Genomic DNA, 24,333 nt, shown 5'->3' on the forward strand with positions numbered 1-24,333 from the left:
AGATGTTCAGCATGTTTTGCACTGACAGGTTAGGACGAGCGAATTATATATATATATATATATATATATATATATATATATATATATATATATATATATCAAAGTGTTAATAGATTTTGTCTGCTACTATGTTCTTATGCAGGTCCAGCATGATCTGTAACAAAACATTGAGACCATGCTGTAATTATAGACAAAGAAATATATAAAAGATTAACAGGAATCATCTATACTTAATAAACATGTAGGTCCTAAACCTTCATCTTCTAGGAAAGAAAAACTGGATAGCTACTAATTACATATGCATGTCCATATGTCAGTTCTTATTATGCAATGTGATCAAAGTCATATAAACAGAGAATGGACACCATAGACAAGGCAGAGCAAAATATTAACATCACTAATCAATTGAATAAATCATTCAAGATCAGTTTAAAATCAGAAAAATTGTGAGGTCGGCATAAGCAAAGAAGGAGGTTGGGTTCTATAATTAGAAACCATTGAAGGATTCAAACTCTCAAAAAGGTTAATCTTGTGAAGAGCATTTGTAATGTCTCAAACTACACGTAGCCCCAAATGCTCCTACTCTTGCCTAACTCATTTTTCTTGGGTTGGACAAGTGACCAGAATATAGATATGGTTGTATAGAAGATGAAGTTTTTTAGATGAGGTGAACAGATAAGTGTAGAATGCATGAGCCTATCGTAACTCATCAGCTAAAACCTTTAGTAATGCAAGACAGCTTTAAGTACAAGATAAATTTCTGTTAAGAAGTTTTGTAGAGACAACTATGTCCTCAAAGAAATATCAGGATTGAAAGGGTAAGAGGTGGATTGTTGTGATACCATATTGCACTCTTAGCTTTTTGGTGCCGCTCGAGCTTTTTTCATTGAATATATCAAATGTATTATCTTGAGCTTGCTCATTCTAGTAAACAATAATACAATCTGTGAGTAGTATGTATATTATAGAGAATGAAAAAAATTTATACAGAAATTGGTGAGAATAAATTACCTCTAAGTTGGTTGTTATAGATGTCTTTTACATTTCAATTCATGTAGGAAAGTTGGATCCCTTGTGCAATATAAAATAAATGATTAGTGATGATGCAAACTAAATTTCAAATTATGTTGTACATTGTTGCAGGAAATTCTTACTGTGTCTGTTCTATTTCCATACTGTCATCGTCAATATGCAAATTAGTGAAGTTGTGGGAGCTTTCCTATACATAGTTTGAGTTGTAAGAATATCAATTTTATTTTATAAATAATAGCAACATGGAACATGAAAGATAAATGAACCTGTATATTAGCTTGTTTTGGTTTTATTGGTATTGTAGGGAGTTGAAATTTTTTAATAGAAGAAGATGTTCATGATGATTGTGATAAACTTCAAACATTTTCGATTTGGGGGACTGTTGGTATGTTCCTTGTTTTCCGAACTGTTGTTTGATATGTGTAACTTCAAAGGATGGTCGATCACTGTCAATATTTTTCTTGGCTGCAATTTTTACAATGAATGTATACTTCTGCCCAATCAAAGTTTGTATATCGGGAGGTGTATCAAATCGATCATAGAGAGCTTGCAGTTTTTGACAGTTTTGCAATTAGCTGTTGAGCCTTTTGGTCGAACAGAACAAATTCTAGCTCATAAGTATCGTCACTTTCTATTAGACATAGCTTGTACCTTGAAATAGCAGGAATTTCTGATTCAATGGAGGGTAACTATGCTGTATTAAACACTTATGTATAAAGGATAGAAGGTATACCTGTATTCAATTTTAGTGCATGAACATCCTTTCTTTGTGCAGTTATAAATTGAACCATTTAATCGTGGCCTTGAATGGCATGCATTACATGCCAGGTAATACCAACTCTGTCTCGGTGCTAGCCTTGTGATGGTAACAGTACATTGGAATTTGTCATCCTGGAGGAATGGTATAATAAGCATATTCTATGTTAATATCTTTATATTTAATACATATATATAGTTAAATTGTAGATTACATTACATATTTTACCATCTTTTCAAATAGATCGATATCTTTAAGCTATAGAATAATAGTTTATTTAGCTTCTTGTTGAATGCTTTGATCATTAACCAGCTCTAATTTCTCTATTGGATCTACTATATCAGGTAAGCTGAAATAGAGGAATGATGTTATTAGAAGGTTGTACTGTAGAAATTGCAATGTAAATTGGATATATTAGATGGTAACTTTTTGTTCTTACCATGCATAGAAAATTCTAATATCTGGAATGTTTTCTTCATTAATGTACCAACGCCATGTTGATGACCCACTTAGAAAAGGCGTTTAAGATCTATAGCTTTTCCATAGTGTCCCAACAAATATAGCAATGATAGGGTTATCCTGTCCTATTTCATATACTGCATCAGCATTGAATTCAGATGCTCTTGATCCTAGTAGAGATAACTCTGTTGTTTGTCCACTATGTTATTGCAAAATATATTTATTATTATATGTAGAAGAGGATAGTGATAACAGTTTGAACGTAAAGAAATATATGCTCAGAGACATAAGAATTACACTTGGTTGCCGTATCACATATAGTATGTTGCACAGTTATTGCTACTAAATGGGCCATAATATGTACGACTAATTATAATATAGCTAGCAAAAACAAAATGAATCATGATCCTAAATTTTATTTCTACTATATTGCAGAAAAATATATTTGACTGAAATATGTAAATCTCAAGATTCTAAACCAAACTAAAAAATGTTGCTCTGATCCACATGGAAGGCCTAGATAAAGGATAACACATCTAATATGCAGAAGTCCAAAGTCAGCTAAAGTAAATCAAAGTACACCATGATTCAAGGTGATAATAATCATTGATATGATAGTAAAATATGAAGTTTTAACCGAGATCTTTGAGCATCATTGTTATTTTTACCTGGAGTTTATTAAATGCTCTAATTGTAGCGATCTTTGATATTGCAGTGATCTGTCTTATTACATCTGTAATAGTGACAGTGAGGTTAACAAAGTTTTGAAATAAAATGCATCATATTTTTTTCATCTTTTCCTTACTTTGACAACAGAATATTAAATGCATACCTATAATTTGATCCGTCATATTCAAGTGATCAGGGATCTCTGCAAATAGTGCCAAAGTGTATGTATACCTTGGGAAGTTCTAAGGTTGTGGATTCACAATTTTGATCTTCGTTCTTTTGTTCAGTATGATCATATATGGATTTTGAAAACTTTGAATCTTACTTTTGCATTGTGCACCAAGAATTTCTTTATGGTGATAACATTTTCTTCTTCAATAAGTAGCCATGAAAGAGGAATAGTATATGGTGGAATCTCAACATACATAGATGTAGACGGTAAAAGAAACCATGTAAGAATTATGCACCATGAACATAGGAAGTATCTATGTAATGAGATATATTCTTTTTTTACCTTTTCATCGATTATCATGAGATCCAAATGTTTGATGGGATCTTCATCATTCTTTTCTCTGTATTCCCATATTCTAGAGATCATAACACATATTGTCCAGTCTAAGCGACCAGGATGTATATATGATAGCAAGCTGATTGATATCTGTATACAATATAAAAACTTGGTCAGAACATGAAATTATAAGTATGAAAAAACTTCTTTGTATACAATATTTTTAGTTTTGTCACCACAACTTTCATCTCTGACAATAAGTTAATGTTCATATAAAAAAATTCATATGTATTTGAAAACTTCATGGTATACAATATTTTTTGTCTCATCCCCGTAAGTTCCATCTTCATTTTCTATAAGTATTTTTAGTCCGTCTTTAGATTTCACAAGTGAAACTGCTACATATAATTAGACATGTGTAAATACTGGTTTTCTCAAATATATGCCTACATTTGATAATGTCTGCCCTTGACTTTTATTGATAGTCATTGCATAGCATAATTTTACAGGAAATTGTCAACAATTTAATACAAATAGCCAGTTGGCTCCTCTAGTGGTTAAATTTATTCGTCGAATGTATACTTTTTCTACTACATTGGAGCCAGTTATTATTTTAGCTTCTATAACATTATCACTAAGATTAGTAACTATTAGTCGTGTCCCATTACATAGTCTAATACTTTGATTTAAATTCCTCAGAAGTATAATAGGTGCATTAATTTTCAATTCTAATTTATGGGGTGGAAAATGGTTTGCATTTAATTTGTTTAAATATTCAACATGATATATAATGCTAGCGTCATCGCACATATCAAATGATTTTGAAATACAATCTGCGCTTAAGTATTCTTTTTCTTCTTTTGGTACACATGTAATTACATATGAGTTAATCTCATCAACTATTTAATTTGTAGGACTTAAGATTGCTCTTTCTTTTAGGTACTCTGGATAAAAATAATTCTCTCTAAAGTTAGCATAAATAATGTTAAATAATGCATGTATTTTTGGACTATTAGTAAATAAGAGTAGTTCATGTGATATGTGTATCCATGTAGCTTCTATATCATTTCCATGGTTTATTGCTAGCAAAACTCCATCACCTAAATCTAATATCCATTTGCTGAATATTTTAAGTTCATTGTAATCATTGTCATTATCATTTTTATTTGTTAAATGCATGTTTTCAGTTAGCTTTAAAATATGAACATATTTCCATAAATTTGATTTTATTATTTCAGCATTAATTATCTGTGATCTTGTGCCATTTTCAATTACAGATAGAATCTACCTTACATCACCTCCTAGTACAACAACTATTGCTCCAAATGGAATTGAATTGGCTTATGGATTTTTTTTGGCTTAGTACATCTCTTAATGACCTTGTCTAAAGCAATGTCTATTCATCATAATTGCTTCATCACATATGATCAATGATGTTTCTATAAGTATTTAGCAAGTATTGTTCCACGTTTGATATTGCATGTTGATGTTTTATTAATATCTAATGGAATTTTAAACGCTGAATGTGATCTTCTACCATTTGGTAATAGTAAAGATGCAATGCCAGATTATGCTTCGGTAAGAACAATTTTCTTGCATGCTTGTAGGTACAAAACAATTGTATTCCATAAATATGTTTTACCTATACCTCCATATCCAGATATAAAATAGAATCCAGGTGTGTTATTTAGAACACTATCAACAATAGTATGAAATCAATTTTTTATCTGTTTTCAAGCATAAATACGATTTGTTAACTTCTTCTTCTAGCTTTTCTATATCATAATCTAATTCTTCTACTAATCGATTATTAGAATAAGACTTATGTTGGTTACTTTTGCTAGGTAGGTTAAATGTTTCTGTTGCAACTTTGTTTCTAGAAAATATATACTGTAGATCATCCAGTAATAGATCTATTAACTCAGTATCAGATATTGAATAATGGATTGGATGGAACTTATGTTTTAACTAGTATTGGAAGTCACTGATCATTAATCGTCAGTTTCTTTTGAAAAATCTCTTTCATTTTGTACTGTACAAAATAGTAACATTATCACAAGAAGTTGTCTTAGTTGATATCATGATACCCAAGTAGAAGCCTCTTTAAAAGTCCAATACTATTCATCATCATTATTCAATAAGCCATGTGCAGCACATGCATCTTTATATGTGTTATATATTATTCTTTTATATATTTTAATGTCATCATAATTTCTTGCACCTTTTATTATCATTAGCAACATACGTAGGTAAAAGTGTTCCCCTTCATTAGGATTAACATAGTATAAGTGTCCTATTTTTAAGCCCTGTGCTCACTTGTTCCACTTAAGATTTTTTTTATCCCATGTCCACTTGGATGGAAAATCACAATATGTTAGTTCGTGTGCTTCTTTGTAATTTTTGTTTGCTGTAAACCACTCTGTTAACATTATATTTTGTGTCGCAGGATTGTTGTGAAAGTTTTTTTAGTGTCACGTTACTTGTGAAAGTTACGATATTCTTCAGTGGAAGATGTACAAGTAATCGTTCAACAGCAGGTGTATGATGATGGATCTCATAACTGAATAACCTCCAAAGTGCATCTTGCTCACATATGTATCTACAATCTAGATATTCTTTTATTTCATTAATGTTTCCATTATCTGCATTGGTAGATGTATCTTCACATTTTTTTTCATTTGTTCAAAGATAATCTTAGCAGTATCAGATCCTTTGGTAACATATTTGCATAGATATTTCAAAATTCTACTTCTATTGCAATATTCAACATTTATATGAGCCTAGTATTTTTTTAATTAGCTATAAATTATAAGGTACAACCCATCTATTATCGAGATTGTGTTTATTTCTTTGAACATAAATATTATTATTTTGTCTTTTGTAAATTGCGAAACCATTATTGCCAAATGTAGTCTCATCTTGAAATTCTTTTGGATAGAATTTTGAACATTTTTCTTTTTTCATACAAGGGCATATTGGATTTTAATCACCGCATGGACCATGCATCATATGTTCTGCTATGAGTATATATCCAAGTGGATCTGTATTTGGTTGGGAATTTTAGCATATATAAAGCGATCTATCATTTCATTTGTAATTTCAGAGTTATTTTTGGATATCCATATTAAGATGTGAACATGTGTTAAACCTCTTTTTTGAAATTCTATAGAGTATAAAATGGCATGTGTAGGGCCAAATACTATGCCATATCGCATATCACATAGTAATTCACTTAGTTTCATATGGAAAACCGGAACTATTATATCAGGTTTATAACTTAGTTGCTGACCTTTAAGTAACATTTCTGTGATTTTAGGCCATCTAGGATTAGATGTTAAGGTAATAAATAAATCAGGATGTTCATAAACTCGAGATATTGCAATACCATCATGATAATTTTGTATCATATATCGTCTACAACCTGTAGGACTCGATGGTAAGATTATTCTTTTTCCTATTTCCTTACTTTCAACTATCCCTTTTTCTATTGCATCAGTTATGCCTTGTAAGTATTCCACTCTGAATCTGTCTTGATTTTCAGCTATGGATTGTTATTTGTCTACATCTTCGTATGCACGAGCGTCATAGTATTATTTGTTTCGATAATCGACCCTAACATAAGTAGGGGTTTGGTTGGCCTTCTCGATAATGTATATGATATTTGAAGTACTCATGCATGGTGACCTTATTTCTCTTATGAGGTTTATCATTATTGTTTCCATGGTAATTTATTCCAAGTTGATAGCCCCTTTCACCATATGGAAACAACAAAGGGTATTGTAATGCCATATATGCAGGATGTAATGTTAAAATTCGTTGTAACCTATCATTTTTTGTGTGAATTATGATATCTCTTTTATATTTTTCTAATGACATATCACCAACTATAGTAGTGCTAATTCATCAGCATTGGGCATTCATATTGTATTCGATCACCTTTATTAGCTCCAATTATTCTTTTAGTAAATCTTGTGCAGTACGAAATTTTTTAACAAAAGGATTATATGTATCTAACATATTCATTAGACCTTTGACAATTTCAGGGTCAATGTTAGTATTGTTAGGTTCTTAATTTCGTAAAGCATGAATTCAATTTGCAATTTCATTTTCCGTGTCAAAGATATATAGTTCAAAATATTTAGGTATATTGTTAGGTTTAGGTAGTAATGAACCTATACGATGGTGTATTTGCCCATTAACTCGGAATACATATGGTCCATTGGCTTGATTTATTGATTTGTCTATATTACCACCCATTGATGTAAAGGCAAATAAGCTCTTATATTGTCTATTTTTTTTGTAAAAAATGTTGTGACTGATTATCCCCATTGTAGTCAAGTAATCTTGCTAGAAATTTTGGAGGATTTTCGAACGGGGAATTTGAATTTTACCTCCTTTGCAATATAGAGTATATATATATATTTGATTAGTTCTTGCTTCGCTTTTGAGTTTTTCTTCATACCAGAATATTGCTTTGTAATATAGGCATGTATATTTTTGTAGTACCATAATATGAACGACCAATATATGAGTTTTTAATTAAGATATTGGATATGTTCATCAGAAAAATATATCATACCCATGGGAATTGATAAATATGCAAACTTTTTTTAGATATAAATTACGTTGTTTTATTTTTTTCCTTCCTTATTTTCTTCCACATCTGGTGCATGCCATTTTCATTTTTTATTTTACATGGCTATATATAGAATAATAATATATAACAAGGGATCAGATTAGTAATATGGTCCTGATAAATAGAATAAGAAAACGGTGGAATAATTAGCAAAATTCAGAAAGAAAATTTTGATACCTACTCATACATTCTTCATATCCATTAACAATTAACTTTATATTAAAATTTAGTGCTTCAATTGCTGCATGTATTATTGAGTGATTATTTTTCTTATATAGCACTATTTTTTATAATTTTAGTCAATTATTGTAAAACTATGCAACTGTTTTTTTTATAAACTATACATCTGTTAAAGAAAAAAATAGTTTCTAAGATAATTTGCTCTTGCGCTGTTAATTGAATTTGGGTGCCATTACTCCATAAAAAGATTATTTTTCCTATTGGATGAAGAGGATTGGTAGATCAATTTCAACAACGATTAATGTGCACTAAATAAACATACTAAATAATAAGTAGAATCTTAGGCAAGGAGTGGTGTTGTCCTGTACCTTTTGCTTGAAGCACTTCCTGTTTCTAGTTCCCTTTGAGCAATTTGTATTACTGTTCTGCATGAGAAAAGCTTCATAGAACAAGCAAGTAGAATTAGTAAATTCTTAATACAAATATTAGTTTATCTAATGTATCAATTTAATTATTTAATACAAAGACAAATTGCATATTTCTAAGTTACTAAGTACTAATGATCGAGGCATGCCAAAAAAAAGTTGTTTCTAGGAGCAGTACAAGTCATATGCCGCATCTTGTACATGTACGGGTCAATATTAACACTGTTTCTTCACATCCAGATATGCTTCGGCTCTTTTATGTTGACATGGCAAGCTACATAGTTGACAAATCATCATGTTACTACTAAGATGGTAATTTTCAAACGATTTTCATAAATAGATAACAAAAGGGTTCCAGAATCTGGGACCATTGGTATCAAGGATCATTCTGTGCCCCAACCGAGGGACCTTGAATCCCTCCACAAGAGAGCAAGAAGAATAGTCTGAATCTTATTACTTGTCAGACTGAGTTTCCTTGTCTTGTTCCTGTTTTGCTGCTTATAGTGGCTTCATTAATCAATCAACTATGACAACATCATATTTTATTTTCTGATTTCATATTGCAGCAGGGCACGATGATCATAAAGGGATGACAACTCTACTTTGGCTATCAAGTCGTGAGGCACAATCAAATCTTGCAATCATACAAACATGAAGGGATCACTGACAGATTGCCAGTGGAGTTGCAAAAGCATTTGGAATATTGTCTAGAAACATGCTGAGAAGGCAAACATGCTTGAATGTAAGGGCTACGAGCAAACCTCAATATGAATTCAAACCAGAAAAAAAAAAGGCAAAGGCCTGTAGCAGGGCATGAATTGTGGTTCATGCATGGCCACAAAGGCCACATGCATGGCCACCGAGAAATGGTGCAGGATTCTGCAGAGCATGGTGTTCCCTTGTTCTGATATGGAATAGGAGTAGTAGCCGATAACGTCAGTGGTAATGTTTTCTTAATCCAAATGCAAAAGGTTGGTCTTCCAAGAGAATGCTGTTTTGTCAATAACCATTTTTGAGGCCGTTGAAATAGCTAGCCGTGAGAGTTGTTTAAGGCTACATTTATAAATCAAATCTTGATTTTTTATCTTTTAATTTGGTTTCTGCTTTGCACTGTCCCTTGAATCACATGAGAGTTCAGGCCATTTCTAAGAAGAAGCGGAAATTTTGAAAATGGTGCTAGATTTATTAAGTTTAGAAATTTACCAGAAGAGGCTATAGTTTATCGAGCTAAAAATATCTAATAAATATAAGTTTTTTAGTCAATGAGGGTGCCTTCCTTGAACCCCCTAATGGTTATGTTAGGTCACTTCTAATACTGGTGTTTTCTAATATTAATTAGCTACCTATCTAAGAAAAAGATAGTGTGTCAAGTAATTTGAAGATTAAAGAGGAGGAGTTTGTTTTTTTATAGAAGAAACTAGTTTTTTGAGTAATCTTATATGATTGTAAGATAATAAATTGCTTTAGAAGACCTTAAAAAAACTAGCAAGACATATGCATCAATTGAAAGCTTATTTCTTAATATTAATTTCTTACCCAATCTCTTCTATTAGACATCATTTAAAAAACAAAGTACTAGGAGTGGACTTAGACTACTACCAATACGAGGTTTCCTATTTGTGTTTCCAAGAGTATCACATAAGAAAAAGTGCATTTAGTTGATGGTTGAAATAGTCTCTGCAATGTATTATTTCATTTTGTTGTTTCATAGTAACACATACAAGAGAGCGACTATGTTGAAAAGAGTGTCTAGTAGTTTTATCTATATGAAACTTTTTTCTTCTCTCTTTATTACTTCTTTGTCCTCTCGTCAAAAATACTGACATGGCGCTGCATTGAATGAGAATGAAACTCTCATTGAGAATAGTCTTATAGTATCATCTTGTTTAGTTTACCAAAATATTGATTGCTTCATGTGTTCCGAGTCTTCCGACAATATTATAGAACAATAGTTGGAGAGGTACAAAAGCGCAGTTTTTGTACTAGTTGGCAAAACGTATTATGATAATATAATAATATGCTTAAGTTGCCGCAGCGTAATTGGAGGCAATTGCTATCTAGCGTGCTAGTCCAATAATGTTCCAAACCCGCACTCATAATTTGTATTATCTATTACCGATAAAATATTTCTTTACATAAGTTTGCACGGCAGGGACGTTTTGTATTCCATCTCTTAAGTAGCTTAGCGGAGTTACTGTAGCTCCATGCTATAAGGGAAATAAGAATCAATCAGTTCCTAGATAATTTTAGGAGGAATCACTGCTATAAAAAATATCATTATTGTTAGTTTTGAAATCTGTGGTGATTAAGTGATATTGATACTTGGTAGTATCATTGTCGATTTTGAAATTTGGCAGTAATAGAATTATCATAGACAATTTGTGTTACGAATCGATAGTAATAGTTGGTTCCAAATCTTATATTTTTTGGATTGAAATTTTTTATACTCAACGAACGAACATTTTGTGGGAGTCAAACCTGCGATCACACCCCTCGTGTGGAACTCTTTTACCATCTCACCTCACGGTTTTAGTTGATGATTATGGGGTAATTTATTCTTTTGAATTTTTCTGTATAAATATTTAATGATTATTTAGACATATATATTTCTTCAAATAAAAAATTGATCAACTACAAAGTTATAGAGCTCGCCAAGAGCTATAATTATCATATAAAGTTTGTCTGCATCTTACTCCGTATAAAAAGTCATGAATTTCTAAAGACCAATCCATGTATTATTCAATAAAACAGCCATAACTTTTACATTTAGAGTCCGATTTTAACATTTAACCTCTATTTTTGAAGCTAACGTATAGGCACATTTGAAACAAATACTGGTGTTTACACTAGTGTCTTTCTTCATCCCAAAAAGACTTTTAGAAAACCATCAATAGGACCTCTAAAGTTTTCGATTGAAAATTGACCTTCTCTAATTTACCTAAAAAATTTTAGAGATATAGTTCTACATTTAAAAGTCAATGTTACATAGATGTTTAATTAATCTGAGTTACCAAACTCACGATAAAATTCTTTAAAGTTGTAGTTTTCCACTTTGTGGCCCTGTGTCTGGCTTAGTGTTATAACAAATCCGACAATTTACTTTATGATCCAGTACATGGTTTTTTCTTCGACAGTTTTGTAGAGTTAGTTTCTGAGATTAAAATAAGATTTTTTGACTATGGAACCATGATCTTACCCCTCGCGTGAAGATTTCTTACCATCTCACCTACAATTTTAGTTGATGACTATAGGGTAATTTATTCTTTTAACTTTTTATGTAGAAAACTTTAGATGATTATTTGGGCATTTATGTATTCAAATAAAAATTCAATAACTATAAAGTTATATATATCTCTTCGAGGGCTATAATTTTTATATAAAGTTTGTCTTTATCCGATTTCATATGAAAAAATGATGAATTTCTTAAGATGGACTGCATTTTATTGTCACTACCAGTTAATATAACAAACCAGCAGTGATAATACATATATTATCATTGTCGGTTCATGATTATATCTGGCAGTGATAATCAAGTACCACTAATTGAACTGGCAAAGATGCTTGATTATAGTGTTAGTTTTTGTCAAATGGTCAATTATTGTCAGGTTTTTAAGAACCTGCAGTGATACTTTATCAGTACTGATTATTTTCAAATCGGTAGTGAAAAGACCCTTTTCTATAGTAGTGAATCGTATACCCTACTTCTATGTACCTTCTAAAGGTATTAGAAAAGTATACTTCAAATATTTGATGTCCAGGATGTTTATTTATCTTGTGTTTCAATTGAGTTCATCTATTTTCCCCTATTTTTTATGTGGGTTTCCTTAGAGAGTGTGCTCAAGAAGAAGCAAAATGAGGAATAATTTGAGTTGTCAATTGGAAAATTTATTGATCATAATTATTTGGATATGTCACAATAAAATTACAGAAAGATAGTTGGAGCCGAATAAAAGTGGCCTCCATAAAAGTGTGAAAATTGATTGTAGTGATATTAAGATATGTTTGACAGAGCTGCCAAATTAGTTCGCAGAGTGAAATCAGTAGGACCTCTGTCAAACGATAGTTTTCAGTTTTTAGCTCTCAAAGTGATCCCGTGGGAGTGATTCTTGAAAATAAACTAGATGTTAGGAGCTAAAAATATAGTTTTCCATAATTTATTTTTTCTACAGAATCACTTCCTCCAGAGAGTTTACCCTATAGAGACACTAAAAAATCATTTTTAGTCACATAATTATTTTCTCTAAGAATCACTTAAAAAAATTTAGATCAGGTGCTCTAATAAAGTGTTGAGTGCGGTTGCTGTAACTGAAGACCATGCTAGTTACTGTGCAAGTCATTTATGATAATCATAGAGGAGTTGTGGTAGCTAGCTCCATGCTAGATTCAGTTAAAATAAGCAAAATCGTTAATCAAGTGAGTTCCTTCAGCTAGCCCTAGTTTTATGCGGGCCCTCCTCTCTCGGATGGAGAAGGAAATTCAAGAAGAGTGAATATAATTTCCTAGTTGGAAAATCTACTGATCATTACTGTTTTGCTCATTCATAGATGGGTACAGGTGGATTGAGTATGAATATGGATACAGGTGGGTTGAGTATGATTGATGGACGTTTGCTCCTCCTTTGAGATCTCTTGTGCGGAAGAGAAGCAAAATCTAGAGCTATTGAGGATACAGTTAAAAAACATAATGTATCCAAATAGAACGAATGACCGGTCTAGGATTTCTCTGAAAATAAATTAAGTATTCCCATCCGGATTCATGCTTTCCTAGCTAGTAGGATGTAAGAAATCAAGAACCAGTAAAAAATTAAACAATGGGTTAAAAATTTGACAAACCGTCGTGAGTCAAAATTGAGAGTGTCTAAGCGATAAATAGTATATGTCGATGACTATAAACTTCATGCATCAAACTGAACAAAAGAAATAGAGGGTTGCAACGATCAAGATCCCGATGGTGGTGGTGATGTACATCTCTCCAACCAAGCAACTTAACGAGAAGAGTGCCAGTGGGGATTCAAACTCTCGAATTGAGCAGCAACCTCCAAAGCAAGCTAAATCTAGCTACATACAAAATGGGCACTTAATTTCAGGGCTCGATCTGCTTCGAACCCCAAGACAGCAAGTGGGCCGGGAATGATTGGTGAGGGGAAGAGATTTTGCTATGTACTCCATGCATGAACAGACGATTGGTGGCGGTCATGAGCTGCCGCTGAGCTCCTGGATTCTTGCCTGGTCGAGCATGGACCACATGACCTGCACGTCCTCGTACGCGCACGCCATCACCTCCCCGTGCAGCTTGGCCCTCTCGGCGTCGACGTGCTGCACCATCGCTGCACGCAAGTCGCACATTCAGACCGGACGCCCCAAAATTGCACTAGGAATTAACGAAATGCAACGCATGAACAATTAATCTGGTAAATGGACTAACCTGAGTTTGGATGGTGCGGCTTCTTGCCGTCCCTCGGGGGGCCGAAGATGGTGCAGGCTTTCCGGAACGGCGTTGTGATGGTGCGCACCCAAGAACCCATACAGAGCACGGCACAAGCACAGGCCACAGAAAGGGACAGATACCCAGAGGGACAACGCTAGAACTGGCAAGGCCGAAATCAACAGGCCGGCAGATCTGTACGCGCGAGTACGCTTATGTGAAGGCGCTGCAGCAGATTGCCAACAGGCACAATGTTCATGTTCAGAGGATAAAGGAGCTAGTTCGCAGCAGCTCAATCATGGCGCGGTGTGGGGAACATGTGTGTGTGTGTATTATGGCGACGACGAGTAGGGGGAGTAGGAGGTGCGCAGAACAGCGGCTTGATGATGAGAGGTGCTTGGAGGGAGGGGCTGGAGGCAAGATCCGGGGGACAAGCGGGGTGCGCGGCCATGTTGAGCACCGCGCAGTGGCTGCACGTGCTGCCTCGCGTTGCCGTGCGCTGCTCTGCTCGTCTCGGCATGGATCAGAGGGAATGGACAGTGGATGGTTGGGCGGGATGGACCACGGAGTTTCGTCGCCTCCGCCGCCCCGCGCGAGCGGCGGACCGGCCGATCGACGGACCGCGCCCGTGCAGTACGTACGAAACGTACTTTTGTGGTGCGCACCGCATCCGTCCGCTCCAACCCCAATCATGGAGGCCTCGGGCGATTGAGAACACACGCATGTGATGGGCGTATGCCATGTGTCGCACTCGGCTCCCCCATATGCATCCTTGCTCGTCCAGTGCTCAAACAGAATTATTCATGGACGTGCCGCCATGCCATGCCTATACACCTACTCCTTTTGGGCTGTGTGGTTGGTCGATCGATCCACCCCGTGCATGTGCGCCTAGCTGCGCATGTCTCCAGCCAAATCCATGGCACCTTTCGAGTTGTTTTCTTTTTATTTTCGGTTCTGCGAGCTCTTCCAAGTTGAGCTCGGCGGCTTCGGCCTGTCCCCAATCCCCATGGCCTAGCAAGGAATTTTCCGCAAAATGTCGCTAGAATAATGAGCCCAAAGTTGCTCGGCTAGTCTTAGACTGAATAAGGGACCATAAACTACCAAAACTCATATGACTAAGGGTCTTGTGGTTGCCATATGTCATATACTAATTCTGTAAATAAGCAAGGTAGCTCCTAATTTTAACAGCCTTGCCTTAATTTACTATTTGTCATGCATTCAAACTTTCCCAAACATTACAAACTACAAGCGCCAAAACCATCAATCCTAAGCCTTGTACCAACGGCACTCTTGTTCAAAAAGTTCAGTAAAATGGCAACCACAGCACACTGGACGTTGCTTGTATTTGTCATTCCACATTGAACTTAGTATTTAGCTGATGGGCATTGCAAAATCATGGTTTTTTTTAGGACACTACCAGCATTATAATATAATATCCAATCGAGAGAGAGAAATGACGTGGAAAGTCTATTTTGACCTAGCTAGTTGGGCCCATTTTTAGATTTTTTGCTTTTCTTTATTCCTTACCACCGGGACCCACTTATAATTCTCTTTTCCTTCTACGTCATCGCTTCTCCTCTCACCCAACCCACTCATAGCGTCATCGCTTCTCCTCTCACCCAACCCACTCATAGCATGACTGTTCATTGCCACCATTTCATGAGAGTAGGGCAATCAGGGGATTTTGGTTTATCTCTCTCCATATTCCTTAAAACATAGTTTAATGCAGTACATTACTATGAAAAATGGTCACAATTTTGTAGTGTCTATGGCGTGTTCTGTGTCCTATGGCAAGTTTTAATTTTAAAAATATTGTGTTTCCTCCCTAGCGATAGTGACACCCTGCGTTATAGTGTCTTTACTCTATTAATAAAAGAAGAGTTTGTTGCTTGGGTTTGCAACCATCCAGCAAATCTAAGGTTTGGATTACAACTAGTAAACCCTAATGTGGGATTGAAACTCAACGCCAAAATACTAAAACAAATGAAAAATCAGATGTTCATAAATTTCGATCAAATAGTAGGCATGAACTGTAAAGTAACTATCAAATCCCTCTCTTATTATAGCACTATATTATTACACAAATCTTTTATGAATATAGACACTAGCTAACTAGCTGTATGCATCGGGTTTGCTCAAGAGATGACATAGGGTTCAGAGCAAGCTAGGTTGCCAGTGGGCATATATTCTACCCTTTCCACCATAACAATATGATCCTCTCGATGGTTTCTATGGTTGATCCGATTTGTTTTATCGCCCCCAACAGAAACCCTTTCCATCACGTGACATGTCCATTACGGAATCGAAAAGATTCGGGGGAAAACCGTACAAAGGGGCAAGCTGACACAATAATAGTGCCCGGTCCTCGCCTCTGCCCGAGATGGATCCTGCAATCATCTGTGAGTGCATGTTGCATGCCGGCCGGGGACCCCAACCCGTAAGCCCAATCGGGGTTCAAGTTGCCGTTTTTTGCCTGCTCGACAAAAAAAAAAAAAAAAAATATATATATATATATATATATATATATATATATATATATATATATGCCCCGGGGGTGGGTTCCTCTTCTGACGGTGTAGCAGCCACCATTGATACAGTGCTGCAAGTTGCAACAAGTGGCAAGTGCATGATCCTGCAACAGTACATTTGACTGCTGCAGCTATGTGATGATTCTTTTGGTCTGTCTTCGAACCGTTAAATGTTAATGTACTGACGCGAGGTACACATTGCATGTGTGCTGATAGGCTTTGATCTTATCATTGGTTCTCTCTGGGGTCCTTAATTTTCACGCGTCAGAAGTAAATTGATTCACAAATTAGAGCAAAGGTTCTTATTTGGACAGTAACTGGTCAACTCTCATTACTAAAAATTTATTTTTAGAGGCGAGTGATAACTCGTTTTTACAGACATTTAGTGCACCCGTTTACGATCGAAGGTCTATAGAAATGAATGATTTTCACAAGCGCAAAAGTGACCACTTGTGAAAATATATTATCACAGACGGATCACTTAAGGAACCGCCTGTGAAAATGGGTTTCCACATGCGGTTCCTTAAGCGGACCGCCTGTGAAAATTGATTTCCACATGCGGTTCCTTAAGCAGACCGCCTGCGATAATCGGTCCCTCAATCGATATTTTTTGAACCGAAAAAAGCAAAAAAAAAAAATTTGGACCGATCAGGAACCCCATGCGATCGCGAAGTCACAAGTCACGCGTTTTTTCGAGCGAAATACGCGCGCTACGTGGTTTTTGGCACTCGAATTCGAAACCTGTCAGGTCGCACGAACCCTCCCCACCATCACACTAGAGAACGACTTCTGAACAGATGAGCATACGTAATTCTTTTGATATCTGCAATCCGAAACTTCAAACGATTTTGGGCATCTAAATGACTTTAAATAAAAAACGTTTTAACTACAAAGTTGTAGAGCTCGTCGAGGGCTACAATTTTCATATAAACTTTAACCTTATCCGACTTCGTAGGAAAAAATTATGAATTTTTAAAGATAACCTATTACTTATTTCTACAGGTAGTTCCTTATACGGACCACCTGCAATAATATGGTCATTTCTACTGGCGGTTCACATAAGGAATCGCATGTGAAAATAAATGACAGTTTATTTTCAAAAATTCATAATTTTTTCATACAAAGTCGTATGAGGATAAAGTTTATATGAAAATTGTAGCCCTCGATGAGATCTACAACTTTGTAGTTGAAAAGTTTTTCATTTAAAGTCATTTAGATGTCTAAATAATTGTTTTAAATTTTAAATAATTATTTGGGCATCTAAATGACTTCAAATAAAAAAATGTTACCTACAAAGTTGTAGATCTCATCGAGGGCTACAATTTTCATATAGATTTTTTCCTCATCCGACTTTATATACAAAAGTTATGAACTTTTTAATAGATGGCCTGTGGAAATGACCATTTTTACAGGCGGTTCCTTATATGAACTGCCTGTGATAATAATTTATTATCACAGGCGGTTCCTTATGTGAACCGCCTGTGAAAATATAGGCGGTCCGTAACCGTAGGAGGCCCTCGCCAATTGTTCAAACGGTTTATTTGAAAAACCGCCTGTAGAAAGTTACTTTAAGTGTCTCGAAAAATAGTTTTTATAGTAGTGTCTAATAACAGGACTGAGTAATAAGTGACGGGTTATAACATGACTCGTCACTTATGAATTGTCATTAGTGAGATTGTCACTGAAGATAAGTCATAAATGACAAGCCGTAACATGATCCATAATTAATGATTAGTCTAGAATGATCCATCACTGATGAGTTAGTCATTGGTGACAAGTCACAACTTAACCCGTCACTAATGTCATCAGTTGGTCATTATGACCTATCAGTGATGGGTCATAGTCCTGTCTCGACCTGAGGCTACATAAGTGATGAGTCGTAATAGGATCCATCACTAAAGGTTCTTAAGTGATGAGTCCTGACGACTGTCACTTATATAGTGTCTTCTTTATCTATTTTTCACCTAGTGCATGTCAATTTCATTCCCTACCAGAGAAAAACATAGGGAAACAATCATTCCTTACGCTTGCTACCAGCAAACCATAGGGTAGTTTACCTTTCCCATCATTCTTTCCTCTGCCATCCTTTCCCTAAAAAAAGAGTAGGGGAACTTGTTCCCTACTATTTTTGAGTCTTCCCCTAGTAAAACGAGTTGTAGGGGCATTTGGCTTTTCTAGTAATGCACCTCCATGCTTTCAAATAAAATGGATTATTATCATTGTTAGTATTATGTCCTAAGATAATTGTATCACATTTGAATAATGTGCTATTATGTTCCATGGATAATTATCATTTATATTAATTAGCAAGTATGCCACTTGTTCATGAAGCTCTTCATTTGCATTGTGATGTTATTGTAAATTACTTCTAGTCTCATATTATTATATGAGATAATGAACACATGTATTGATTGATGAGCATATTTTATAAATCATAGATATGGGGATATCAAATCAATAATTTAGACACATGCTATAGAATATGGTGTTGAATTAACCCAACTCGAGACGCTGTGGGGATTGTTATATCTCTATGTGCCATCAATTGCTCTCGAGTGGTATACCTAAATGTTCCTTAGATATGAGATTGTTATTGATTCCTAAGTATATAGTAGCACACTTAAAGGCTATCAAATGCTACTCTGTAACGGGGTAGTAATAAATATAGCTTTTGGATATGAGAAACATGTCGTGGGATATGAGTGATCAAGATAAGATTTTTTTTCCTCCTAGATAATGGGAGAGATATCTCTTTGTCCCTCGATATGGTTGGATTATGAAAGTGCATGATCATATCAATGTGACTAATTAGTTAATCATAAGTTAGTAATCTATTGTAAGATTGAGTAAATGGTTGAGCTATGACAAGGACAGCACAAATCTCAGCTTGAGTTTGGATGATATTGTGTTGCAAAGGGATCGGTGTGTATCAAGGTTCAACTAGTATTATCTTTATGCGTATTTAGAAGCCAACATGTCCTGCTAGGAACTGGTATGTACGTGTGCTTTCTTGTCACGCCCGCTCACACATGAACCTAGTGGGTCACATCCTTACAAGGTTGAAACAACATGAAACAATTAGATCTATTTGTTGGTTTATTTGGATAATGATCTATGAGGGATTAGAGTCCTAATAGGCTTTCAATGTTGAAGTCCATTAGCGAGCTCTATCCCGAATTTGGATTTAGGGGGGGCAGTTGAGCCACTGCAAAACCCTAGCCATGTGGCAACCGTAGAGGCGATGCCATTGCAATAGTTTTGATTGGCAAGGAGAACACGACCCTATTGTTAGGAGGTTCGCCAACATTAGCGGGAGATGGAGACATTTGTCTCGTGATGAGATTGACTACTTTTTCCACACCGATGCACGCGATGTTGTATCATAATTCTAACTCGTATGGTTTTCTGGATGAACGAGGGAGAAATTTTTTATTTGCTCAGTGTAGCCTACCAGTGTCCCATCAATCACTCCGGGTGGTGGCTATAGACACAAACACGTATTTCAAACACTGTGCATAAACTTCAGGTGGAGAGAACTCAATCTCCTAAGCTAAATTTGGCCTTGAAAAATTTGCAGAACCTGACAAGATTGGGGGTCATGGATGTAACTTTTTCTGCAGATGTCCGTAGAGTAAAAAAATCAAAATTAGAGTCCGTATGCAAAAATTATTTCCGTTTTACTGAAGGCACTCCGAGTCACCTATCAAATTGTGATGGTCCAAGAGAAAGAAGTGGCAGTCACAGTGGATCCGATCTTGCAATGGTTGAACTCTTTTTAAATAATGAATTGATGTATTTGCACCCTTTGGACTTTGGTAACCACAATTTAAGAATTAGGGAATGCGTAGTGAAATGGGACTAGAAGAGTTGAGGAGAAATGGATGTAACTACGTGATTTGGCAAAACTGAACATTAGTGACGAGTTAAGATTCTGACCCGTAACTATTCAGTCATGAGTGACAGGTCACGGTTACAACCTGTCACTCATGACCTTCGGGAAAGAAGGTTATAAGGATAAATTATCCTATTTTTATCATAACTACATGATAGGTGAGGTGGTAAGGTGACTACGCGCTCGAGGGGAGGTCTCTAGTTTGATTCCCACAGAATGTAGAGTATAAAAATAGTGTGAAAAATAGCAAGTGACCTGTGACAAGTGGTGATGAACCTGTGTTAGGATGGCTCGGGTGAAAAAAAAATGGCTTTTTTGTGTTCAAAAAACATAAAAATAAGTCATTAGTGATAGGTCAAGATTACGACCCATCACTTATGATAAGTGGGTCATCAGTGATGGTTATCACCTATTACTAATGACTAGTTATCAGTGACATGTTCGGGGTGATAAGTCCCATGACGGTTATCACCCATCATTGAAGGTTTTTTTTCACGTAGTAGTGGTGAGCCAGGTCCTACTTGGAAAGGCGGTCTCCCTAAAGTTTTTATGGGTAGGGAATGATAGTGACATAGCAAAGTTGTTTCCCTACCTTTCATTTTACTTGGTCGCTTCAGTAGGGAATGTTTGTTTCCATTTTTTTAAATAGCCTTGATATTTCCCAACCAATCAATTACAGGATCACAAAATAAACTGGTTAAATATACAAATGGTCTAGATTTCACAAGCATGACATAAACACCACATTAGATGCAAGCAATTAGACCCAAGTCATAAATCTTAATACATAGGTGCAGGTGCATATAGATCCGAATCATAAACCATTTTGCATGCAAAAATTGGATATCTCGCAGACCCAAGTCTTGATTCAGTGTGCATACAAATACTAGAAATCTCATAGGCCCAGTCATGATGTATTTTGCATACATATATTAAAAATCTCACAGACCACAGGTGCAGCGCTTTGTGATTGCTTGCATTTAGTATCACAACCTTTGATGTCTTCTTAGCTTAGCAGCGATGAAAATAGGGAACACAAGTTACCAACAACAAAAGAAATATCCTTCCATCACTCACTACTACAGAACATGTCATAAGTAGCGCTCTATCAGTGTCGGTTGTGCGAAAACCGACACTGGAGACGTATAAGTGCCGGTTGCTAAACTCCTGCGTGCAAACAATGGTTGAGGGGCTAAAATCTGGCATTGAAAAGTCACTATTAGTGCCGGTTCATGGCTGGAACCGGCACTTAAAAGTCACTATCAATGCAGTCAAATCTTAAGTTTAGATTGTTCAAGGAAGGATCAAAATATGATAAGTTTTGTAAGTTACTTAGAGTAAACTCATAGTACCACAGATAGGAGATTGTGAGAGATCAATAAAGTTATCCTCATTTATTCTATTGTACACTTCTAAAGGGTAAGATGAATTCATAAGTTTAACTGCATCCATTCATTAACTTAGTTTGTCTTTATAATCATGTATGTGCCTTATTTATCCACATTTACTCTTTTTGAATGCTACAGAAATATTCAGTCTCACTCAAGATGATATGATGACGAAAGAATTATTTAGTTTAGATTGCTATCTGTACATCTTTGTATGTAGAAAAGCTGTTAACTAATTTCAGCATGTCTAAAAAAACTTTACACTCTGGAAGAAAAATTAAATCTGGATCAATTAGTTTAAGATTTCTATGCTTAGCAGATTATCTTTTAGATTGTAGCTTGGTGCAAACTAATACACATGTAATAAAGCTGATAGAATAAAGTATGTCTTTTATACACAACAAAGTGATAGAATGAGTTGTGTTTATGCTAGTTATTCAAGTTTAATCCCAACTTTGATTTGTTACCAGCACGTTACATGAAGGTCCTAATTGTGAGTTGATCTATTCATTTGATACTAAGTGAGGTCACCCATTCTAGTATATTCATTTTTCTTGAGATTTAGGCTAACTATAGACATTTTTGTTCTGCACCTGTCAATCTTGAATATTAGAGAAGTTATATCTCCCTAAAATACCAGATATTATTAATCATCTTTGTCATTATCTTGTCAATTGCCGTCAACATATTTCTCTCAAAACATGATGTTCTCTTATACCATGCTTTAGGAAAAGTTCAAGTTCAAAAAATCCAATGAATAAAATATCATTTTCAGTGTTCTCTCATTCAACACCCCCAAAATTAGACTGCTTCAAAGTTTGAAAACTGATTAGAAAAATTAATGTAATGCTGTTACATGTACTAATTGTATTGAAAGGAGTTACATGTAATGTTGTTTATTAATATAAACTAATAATATTTCTACTTTTTCTAGGCTAGTTTCTCAAATTTCTTCGTGACATCTCCTAATCCTATTATGTGTATCTTGCAGGTCTTTTCTTAGGCCTGTTAATTTATATCGAGATGGCTGCTGTTCTTTGTGCACATGTATATTGTTCTCCTCATTGCATTCTTTTTCAAAGTCATCTACATCGATAATATATTCGTTCTTCTCATAAGTTTTCTGCAAAATATTGTTAGTGTTCAAAGTATTGTCATCACTGATAAAATAAACTGCAAAATATGTGTTCCTTGGAGTACCTAATTATTTGAAATTTCTGGCTTGCTGATTTTTTCAGATGTATATTCATTGGATTCCTTTTGACTTCTATCGCATTTCAACTTTCTGTTTTTTTTATTTTTTAGCTGTTTGAAGCTTGCTTTTTTCACAAATTTCATTTGTTTTTTATTACCGCTACATTCAGAATTTTCCTCTTCTGGAATTGTTCTTTGTTGTTCCTAGAAAAAAATATTAAAAAGTTTGTACATTTACACATTAACTAACAAATATGAAATATGATAATCAGTTTCTTTGGTGTACCTCATTGCTTGAAAAATCTGTTTCTCTCTGCAAGTAAACATCATCTTGTAATCAAAAAGTGAAAAATCATTGTTAGTACTATTCGTGATTATGACCAATTTTCTCTGATATGTAAAATGCCTGATTAGTTTAACTTTTTTGACTTCGTTACAATCTTTCTGCCTTCTTGCTTTCCATGAGGGAAATTATTTTTGGACCTTTTGGTTGACTTCAAGTTATATTGTTTACCGTCCTTTACAATCTTGGAATCATTGATGCTTTCTTCCTTAAAAAAACAAAAGCACACATGGACACAAAACCTTGTATGTAACCAAGATGGAAGATGAAACTTTTGTTAATTCTGGTACCTCATTAGTTGGAAATCCCGTTTCCATCACAACCACTCTGCCTTTTCTTTTTCCATGAACAACTTTCCTTAACTTTTCTTTTGACCTTTTAGAACCTTTGTTAGCATCCTTTTCCACCTCAGCCTCCTTGTGTTTTGCAACAATATCTTTCTTCATTTTCCTATTTACCTTTTCAGCCAATCTTAACTACTCAACTTGATCATTCGAAAATTTCAATTCAAGCTAATCAATCTTTTTGACCACTCTTGTCCCAGTCTTAATGGCTTTTTCTAAAATAGATTTCTTAATGGAATTATTGTAGTCAACATGTAAGCCATCATCAACTTCATGTGTTCTTTTTATGGATTTTCCATCAGCAATTTTAACTTTTTTTTTTTTGCTATAAACTGTTTTATCATTTTCTTCTTCATCTGAGTTATCTTCTACAATCATAACTCTTTGTCTTCTTTTATCAGCAAGATTGAATTTCCTTGATGATGAAAATTATCCTTCACATATACTATTATCCATGTTGCTCACATAGAATGCTAATTACCTCTAGCTTTTCGTCGTGTACACATGTTCTTTTAACTAAATAGTATACCTTTCCTTCAGTCAAGTTCTGGTTG

The 24,333-nt window shown here is 34.9% G+C and overlaps 1 protein-coding gene and 1 long non-coding RNA gene across 2 annotated transcripts; both read right to left on the bottom strand.

The window, feature by feature from the left end:
- Positions 1 to 1,153: 1,153 nt before the first annotated feature.
- LOC133910286 (uncharacterized) lies at positions 1,154 to 8,681 on the bottom strand. The gene is made up of 3 exons (XR_009908498.1): positions 8,610 to 8,681; positions 3,432 to 3,575; positions 1,154 to 1,219 (listed from the first exon to the last, which is right to left on the bottom strand). It is a non-coding gene; the product is annotated as an uncharacterized LOC133910286 (long non-coding RNA).
- Positions 8,682 to 13,752: 5,071 nt separating this feature from the next.
- Positions 13,753 to 14,742, bottom strand: LOC133909863 (uncharacterized). The gene is made up of 2 exons (XM_062352408.1): positions 14,091 to 14,742; positions 13,753 to 13,992 (listed from the first exon to the last, which is right to left on the bottom strand). Exons 1-2 carry the CDS (start codon positions 14,188 to 14,190, stop codon positions 13,859 to 13,861), a joined length of 234 nt encoding a protein of 77 aa, XP_062208392.1. The 5' UTR covers positions 14,191 to 14,742; the 3' UTR covers positions 13,753 to 13,858.
- Between the last annotated feature and the right edge of the window lie 9,591 nt (positions 14,743 to 24,333).

Source organism: Phragmites australis, chromosome 2, assembly GCF_958298935.1.
Source record: "Phragmites australis chromosome 2, lpPhrAust1.1, whole genome shotgun sequence".
Taxonomy (NCBI): domain Eukaryota; kingdom Viridiplantae; phylum Streptophyta; class Magnoliopsida; order Poales; family Poaceae; genus Phragmites; species Phragmites australis.